Raw genomic sequence first — 8746 nt, 5'->3', positions numbered from 1 at the left:
ATTGTTTGTCTTTCCTTTATTAGGAATGTGTTACCAACCAAAATATTTTATATCAATAATTTTGTATCTCAAGGAAACCTGTCCTTTCAGCATAATTCACATAAGAGATTATATATGAAAGCTCAATTCTAATTTTTCATAGAACCTGGCAAACCAATGACGACACCTTCACAAAGTCAATAGTCTCTGGGTTAGCCTTGTGTAACTTGCTGTTTAATTTTATAAACTCACAACACAAAATGACCATAATCTAAACACTAAAAAACCTATCAACTTTCAGACAATGCTGGATACTTTGAGGTGTTGTGCTTTAGGGTGACATAACAGCCAACATGTACCCAGTTAACACAGTAACATAGGCTGGAACCTATCCCAGCTTTGATGGAGTGAGAGGCAGGCTGCGAGTCCAGTGCAGAGCTAATACAGACAGACGATTATTCACACTCATGCATTTGACCAATTTAGAATCCACAATTAACCCAACATCTATGTCTTTGGACTGTGTGATTAAAGCCAGAAAGAACCTACACAGGCACAGGGACAACATGCAAAACCCACAAAGGACTGACTGGCAGATAATTTCATTTTACGTGTAACTTAACCATTTCAGGGCCTGAAGTCTATCCCAGTTGTTAGAAGTACTTATCTTTCTGCTTGTCAGCAGTTTCCAAAGGCTTCATTGACTTTTTTTTATTTAACAAATACACACAAAAAAATACTATTTCTGCCAACCATATCTTTGCTGTGCATTTTTACACAGATGACACAACTTCATATATAGCTAGCTTGTTCCGTAAATGGCTTATATTTTCTTTTGGAAACTATATCGGTTTTCTACTAAACTACTATCTATTGAACTGAACGGAACTCTATTGAATTATCAAACATAGAGGTCATGCGTGGCAATCCAGAATCTTTTTGATGTGTGATCGAGCTGTGTTTTCACTCCACAATAATTCCTTTATAGCACAGGCATTTGTTATGCCCTGTCTAAGAGGGTCAAAACACAACACCAAAACCATCCATCTTACCCAAGTCACACAAAAACTTAAGAACAACTTGATGGAAGGCCACACCAACAAATAAACAAATCTATCTGCAAATCCAAGCCGCGCTAACCAAACCAAACCAACATACCAGGCCCTCCCCACCTAGAATAAAAAGAGAAGCAGAGCACAGAGGTCTTGCTAGCTGAAAGCTGAAAAAGTTAACTCTGCCCAGATGACACTTGTTTTCTATGTGTGAGCACCTTTAACATAACGTTCACACTTAGGCGCAAACTCAGGAACCTTGTGGTTCAATATCTTACCCAAGATAGTTGGGTGACATGACCTGCTCTACCCCCTTAACCACAGCCACCTCTTTAAAAAAAAAAAAACACCAGCAACGTTCTCACACTTTGACATTTGCAAAAAGATATGAGCCTGAGATAAGTTATGGATAGACCTTAGAGGTCAAAGCTTGCCCAGTAAAGTGCCCTCTCAGCTGAATTCTATACACCTCAACTAAGTTACACTGATTCATACAATTTGTTAAAAAAATAAAATAAAAATAAAATCACATTCATACTTTGTAACAGAGAAACACATTCAGATGTATGCTTTGTAAGTAAGTAAACAATATTCTTGTCCTTGTGACTCGATTTGTCTACCTCAAAAATAAATTTTACATTTACATACATAACTGTGAATTGTGTTTTAATTTGAAAACACTGAGGATTTTATGACTTCACTACTACCCCACATTTTGCAAAGCAACCCTGTGTGGGATGGGATCCTCTGGTGGCCAGCTTGTGGCCCGAGGGCCCCATGTTGGACACTTTTGATTTCCAGTACAAAGCTAGTATACTACTGTTGCTGTCTGCATATTAACTTTGATCCATGCTATGTCTCCTATCCAAAAATGACGGTGACGCTGACGGTGAAGTTAAGTAGTTGGAGCAGAAGAAGGGGGGAAAGCGACAACGAGAGGTAGCAATTTTTTCCACGTCTGTCCAAATGCACAGTGACTGCTCGATCGGGCCGTAACTAGCTCCCCTCATTTTTATGTTTATTTTTGCTACTTTTCTCTCTCGGTCGTTGCATGCTGTCGACCAATTTCTTCATCATCATCATCATCTGAAGGGGCAGGAAGCTGAATCCCGTCTCCAGCAGTTAGCAGCAGCTTCCCTGGCTCCACGGCGACGGCACAACCGGCAGCAGATTAAAAAAATGTCTGAGGAAGGACCGAACATGTTGACAGGGAGGAAGACGGCGTTAAGGTAACAACCCGACAGTATTTGTGTTAACATATGCGACGTACGGTGTAGCTAGCAGCTAGCTGTTAATCGATGCTAATGTCTCTGTGGGGCTGTTGCCGTGGTGAACTGAGAGCGGGAGGTGCACGGTGATGGCACTGGGGCGGCTTAACCTTTGAACGTTACATCAGCTGGATGTGTACGCTGTAGTTAGCGTTTATGCTCGGTTATAACAGCACGGAGCACAGCTAGCGGAAAAAAGCTGGGTTCGTCATCACATGACTGGAAAACAAGAATTTCCGCTACATTTACCCAGCTTGGAAGTGCCCCTTTAAAAAATAAAACATACACATGCATAAAAAATGTCGTGTGTGGGCAATCTGCAGAGTATGTTTTTAAATTAAAGGTACTGGGGACAAACTTTAACGTTAGCCAAGAAGTTGAGAGGACGCTATTTAAATCTGTATTTTCACACACAAAAAATGGCAGGAGCTACAAATGCAAAAGCTTTTTAAATGCAACTTTCATTGAGTAATATGAAACATGTAAAGGGAACGAATACGTTTGTATGTTTTTATCATTTTCTTGTTTATATTTTTTATATCATTATAGGCTCAACATATTGCAGCGCACACAGCTGATGTGTTTTGTTGACATTAAAAGAACACGGTGTAAAGTGAAGCGTGCTACGTTCATGGAAACTTAGGAAAACCTAAATGTCAGCATAATTATCTGAGGCACGTGGGCCGAGCCAGTGCTTTTACGCCCATTTAAACACACAGGCATGCAGAGGTTGTTGCATGCCTTTAAATGGTCACACTGAAGGATGCATCATCTCTATGATTGTCCCAAGGGCAAATATCTTTTTCTGGGCCCATATTTTCTCACATATTATCTCTCTCATTCACATACAGAGCAATAATCAATATTAACAATAACATCATTCTAGCGGTTGTGTCAGAGGTTGTGTTTGTGCTGTGAACTCACACCATCTTTTTTAAGCTGGACTACCGGATGTGGTAGACCCGAGGGCTCAAAAGCACTGCAAACAAAGAAAATACGAGCAAACAGAAGAATGCAGCAAAAACACAGCAAAAGTAGAATTAAAAAAACAATACAAGAGGAATAAAATACAACGAAAGTAAGGTAAAACACAATGGAAGTAGATTGAAACACAACGGAAGTAGAATAAACCATCACGGAAGTAAAATAAAACACCACAGAAATAGAATAAAATACAACCGAAGTAGAATAAAACAGAATAGGTGCAGAAAAAAACAAAACAAAGCACACAAAGCACAATAAATTGGGGAAAACAGCACAGAGGAAAAAGAGTAATGTGTGTTCTAATCACATGATTCATAAAGTGCTGAAGATGCATGTTTCCTTCAAGTTATCATCTCCCCTAAATTACTTGCATTGTGTTTTGTGAGCCTTTTTTAATTTGCTGATGTTTTCTTAGTTTGCAGTGCATTTGACCTCTCAGTGCAACCATAACCACAAGCCCAAAAATATTTAACTTTGATTAACTTGGAACAAAAAGAGAGAAGCCCATTAACCACAGGCCCTCACAGACTCACTGGATGGGTCATTTATAGAATTCCTCATTCAACAGTTATTTCCACTGCTTCTGCATACGTCTCACACATGAGTCATATTTTCAGCATAGAAATGGTAACAAGGATTCAGTTGTTTACAAAACCACAAACTACTCATCCATCAGAACTTCATCTTTCAGGCCGTGCGCTCAGCAAATCCATAGATAACACTGCTCAGACCCAGAATCTTAGCAGTTAACGCTGTCTGACTACTCTATAAGACACTCACCGAAAAAACAAACTGTTGCATAGTTGATGCCAAAAAGTTTGCAGGTATTTGGCAAATGACAGAAAAAAAGTCATCATTCAGCTCTTTGGAAGGAAACTGGAATGTGAATGAAATGGTGCAACGGTTTAAGACCTAACCACAGTAATATTAATCGGGGACAACATCCTCATTTAGATTTTTTTGTTTTTTTCTTTAAATATTCAACACTGAAAAAATTACAACAAATTAGAAAAAATTAGAACAAACAGCTTATAGTGCAGGAAGTACAGTCATACAACCAGAAGGGAAGTGTATGAGGTGTGTTTCTACACAAATTATCTTCAGTAAGGTGTCTATTTTTATCCTGTGCTTAAAAACAGGCAGTATGCAAGACATACACAGGCTATTTTATTATTTTAATTATTTTATTTTATTTATTTTTCTATACCTATTACTGGCTTATCTAACAGTCGTGGACACACTCACAGAGATATATCAGGAGCAACCCGGGGTTCAGCATCTTAATACATACATTTATGGTGTAGCTGTAGAATTGATCTACAAACCTTCTGATAGTTAGACAACTTACTCGACTTCCCGAGACAAAGGCTTAAGTAGAATTCTGCACAAGGATAGACTATTTGGAACTAAAATTATAAGCATTGTTGAATCTAAAGGATCAATATACCTGTGATATATGTGTGATGGAAAATAATTAATTTTTTCTTATTTTATTCCATTTGTGGACAGGTTACAAGTGAAAAAGTAAAGAGTTTTCTTCGCTAACTATTCTTTAATATTTCAGATTTTTAGAAAAACGAGTGTTCTTGTTTTTTTAAATTATAATAATTAAAACATAACTGAAATTTATACAATGGATGTGGCCGTGCTCTGTTTGTAATAGAGGTCCACCTTTTTTTGCTGAGTTCCCATTGCCTGTGAATGCATCATCCAAGGCCTTTCGACATTGGAGAGTCAGCAGCCAATCATATGGCTAAAAGACGCTAAGGCCCGCCTATTTCTTCCACCAACAGTCAGGGTTGGCCAAAATGCAGCTCCAGTTCCTGTAGTCAAAGAACACGCTGCTTTGAACCAAAGAAGGAAGCTGTTGACCTTTCAGTAATAATCAGTTTAGGCTGCAGGGGTTTCTGACATGCCAACTCCAAGGTGAGAGCCACATGATTATTATCCTCCTCTGTTTACACCGTAAGCATTTCTGCTCTTATGACTTTATTGTTTAAAGCATGAGCTAACATCACTGCCAGACTTTCAGTGGCTTGATTGAAAGCATCGAGCTCACCTATTGTTGAGATGGATAAAGGCATGTTGAGCTTGAAAGGCCAAGTATTTCTCCCTGTGCTCTGAGCTGTTACCTAACTTTCAGAAAGCATACTCTGTCCTCAGGAGTATACTTTGACCGCTATGATATCTTATTACCTCATATTTTTAGGTAAATGGGTAATCTGTAGCTCTAGTCTAAGAAAACCTTATTTTAAAGCGTTTGCATGACACATAGGCATCAAAGGCATAATAATCATCTGCAGGAGTCATAAACAGTTCATTCATTAATTACTCTGCTATAAGCTTAAAAGTTTTAAGTCGCTTATGTTTCTGTAGCTTGAATTTTCCCATAAAGAGATGCTCTTTATGGGTCCTTCCAGTGTAACTGACCAAATCACAAACAGATGATTTTCTGTATCACAACAGACTGTTTGTTCCCCCTGTTCATGCAGAGCCTGTTAGTGGGAGTCTCCATAACACAATATGCTTTTGTCTCCCCCACAGTGAAAACATGCTCTTTGGGATGGGAAATCCCTTGCTCGACATTTCAGCTGTTGTGGACAAAGATTTCCTTGACAAGTAAGTCTAAATGCTTCATCTGTTTCCCCTTAAATCATCCTGCATGCTCAGAACACACTTAATGTTTGTTTGCTTGCCCTTTCCTGAAAGGTTTGGACTGAAGCCGAATGACCAGATCCTCGCAGAAGACAGACACAAAGCCTTGTGAGTTAAAACTTTGCTCGTAACCCACGCTACAGTCGCTTGTGTAATGCAAACAGTTAAAAACATGTGAAACCAAATAAGGGATACACTAGCCATTCATACACACTACTACCATCTTGACACTGTAAGCTGTGCTCAAAATAGCTAACTCGTACATTGGCCCCGGGTAGCTGGCAGCCTCAGAACTTTACACGCCCACATTTTTCCAGCTCTGAACCCATGCCAGACTATAAATAACCTCTAAATTTACTATTGCCTTGTGGCAAATGTAAGTTAGTAAGGGTTTTTCTGAGTTGTGAGTTTCTTGTAAACACGCCTCCGTCACATTGCAAGCAGTAACACTATATCCTTCCTCGAAGACACGGTGGCATGCCCCCGCTTGCAGCCCGTCACTCTGTAGAAACAAAGAACTATGCTTTAATCACTGACTGACCTTACACCACCCTTTTCCTTCTGTTTGATAAGGTACAGATGGTTCCTTTGCAGGGAATTTGTTGTGTGAATTTTTTTTTGAAGATGTTAAATATGTGCACCATCTGTAAATAAGAACATGGTGTGAGAGAGGGAGGTGTTGGGGTTCCCTTTGAAGTTTGAAGGATTAAACAGTTTTCACACTGAGAGGTAAATCACATGTTCCACATTTAGCATATGTAAACATTTGTTATGGGTTTGCCTATTAGTGTGTGAGTGAACTGAGATGTTTAATAATTACCCCAGCAGCATTAGAAAACCTGTGAGTTTTTATGACTTTCCTTTGCCTGCCAAGTCTGAAATGTAATCAAAAAAGCCATTCGCTGGGACAGAATAACCTCTTCTGTGAATCCAGCTCTGTTTTATTTTTAAAGCATGATGGATATTTTCTGACGGCAACATTTCATTTTGTCCTAAATTGGCAATTTGTGTCTCTGCAACCAAATGTAACCCAATGCCCGCTGCCTTTCAGTTCGCTCTAACAATAAAAGTGCAACGGATGACTTTTTAAGGCCTTTCGTTTAACCAGTAGCAGGTCACCTGAGCTGAAGTGCTCCTTTAGGCAATTTCATTACATCACACTGGTCAACGTTCACACCTTAAAGCTGCTCAGTCATGTCTGTTGGATGTGATAACCAACAGTTATCTGCTGGCCATTACTACTGGAGCACTTCAGTGTTTAAGGTGCCCTGATGAGGTTTTTTTTTTATTCTTTATGAACACAGAGTGGGCATTTTCATTGTTTAAAATGGTCTGTTTTAAGTACGATAAGCCAGATAGTGGCACTAACAAATGAGGAGAGGCCAGTGGGAATCCTTGGACATGCACAGTTAATTGTTACTAGCATTACTTTAACAATTTGACAATAAAATGCCTTAAAGATGTAAAATTCTGAACAGTTGGCACTTTTGCAAAGACAAAGAAAAATGATTTTGTTGTCCATTAAGAAGTTTTAGTGTCTTGAGTAAACTTTGTATTGGATTCAGTGTGACGGAGCAGTGGAAAATTTGACTCATGTCAAAATAACCCCCATATTTATTTGTATTGGGAGCTCCAGTGGAGCAGTGGTCCTGGCTTTGGGGTTTCTGCACTGCAGATGTTACATTGGCTAACATACTGTGATGCTGTGACTGTGCTTCCCAAACCCTATCCATAGACATTTGGCCAGTTTAAAGCCATAATGTTTAAATTTTCAAAAGACAAGCTTAAACCAAAAATTGGTGACTGCTACTGTTGACTGTGCAGAACTACTGAGCCACCCCTTGTTTCTTTATATTTTGCTTCCAAGGAGCCAGACTTTCTTGTAATGTTTCTAGGATTAGTGACCATAAGCTGCTGTTTCCAATGAGTCCAATCCAGTTCAGTTTTTGTACCCTTTCTTGTTGTTTGTTCAGCTACTTAACACTGACATACAAATCAATCAAGTATATATATAAAAGGCACCTAACTCAAGGGCTGAACCACTGTAGAGTCTGCACATAACAGACAACTTGGCAACGAACCAATTTTAAATTTAGTATCTTTAGCCACTTTGTTACTGCAACCGGTCACAAAAAAACATAATTTGTTCCCATTTTTTTAGTTGAATAACACAGATTCACAGGCATAAAATTTTATTTTTGGACCAGCAAGTTGATTCCCAAAGAGCTGTTAGCTGAAAACTTGGCATATGGTGAGGAAACTGGACAAGTGGAGGACAAAAGAAGTTGCAGACCTACAAAACTTTCCACAACAGGTGATCAGTATCTGAAAGTCCTTAGAAAATAGGAAACACCCAGGAAAGAGCTGACACAGAACTTGAGAGTTGCATTTGGCTCTTCAGTTGATCCATCAACTGGTAGCTGAAGAACAGCAATGGTCTTGAAGGTCAAATGACTGATGAACTGGACTGAAAATCTTTCCAACCACACTGCAAGTGTAATAAAAGCATATGTGGATAGAAAAACATAAAGTGGAACACTATCAGTTGTGGATTGGCCTCCCCAGACCTGGACCTCAACATTAATGAAGCAGTGTGGGATCATCTTGACAGAGAAAAACAGCAAGTATCCAAAGAAATGTCTGGAGAAATATTCCTGAAGATTACTTAAAGAAATGACAATAAAGCCTTAAATATCAAGTTTGAAGCATGTTTGAATTGTAGGGTGGCCCGAGACTTTTTGTACAGTACTGTAGCATAATAATGCAAATGGATACGTAGCGTATCCGGCACCAGGCTGCATTAGTCCA

At 39.1% G+C, this 8746-nt stretch overlaps 1 protein-coding gene across 3 annotated transcripts in view; it reads left to right on the top strand.

Moving 5' to 3' along the window:
• Positions 1-1751: 1751 nt before the first annotated feature.
• Positions 1752-8746, top strand: part of LOC134633832 (adenosine kinase-like) — a 138576-nt gene continuing 131581 nt past the window's right edge. Inside the window, exons 1-4 of one of the 3 annotated variants that reach the window (XM_063482919.1) lie at positions 1752-1970; positions 2124-2260; positions 5828-5902; positions 5993-6046. In XM_063482919.1, the coding sequence (XP_063338989.1) occupies positions 2211-2260; positions 5828-5902; positions 5993-6046 (179 nt within the window). In that variant the 5' untranslated portion in view covers positions 1752-1970; positions 2124-2210. The other 2 variants (XM_063482918.1, XM_063482920.1) reach the window with 2 other exon arrangements.

Source organism: Pelmatolapia mariae, linkage group LG8 (assembly GCF_036321145.2).
Source record: "Pelmatolapia mariae isolate MD_Pm_ZW linkage group LG8, Pm_UMD_F_2, whole genome shotgun sequence".
Taxonomy (NCBI): Eukaryota; Metazoa; Chordata; class Actinopteri; order Cichliformes; family Cichlidae; genus Pelmatolapia; species Pelmatolapia mariae.
Note: the sequence above shows the minus strand (reverse complement) of the source record. Positions and strands in the feature narration are given on the sequence as shown.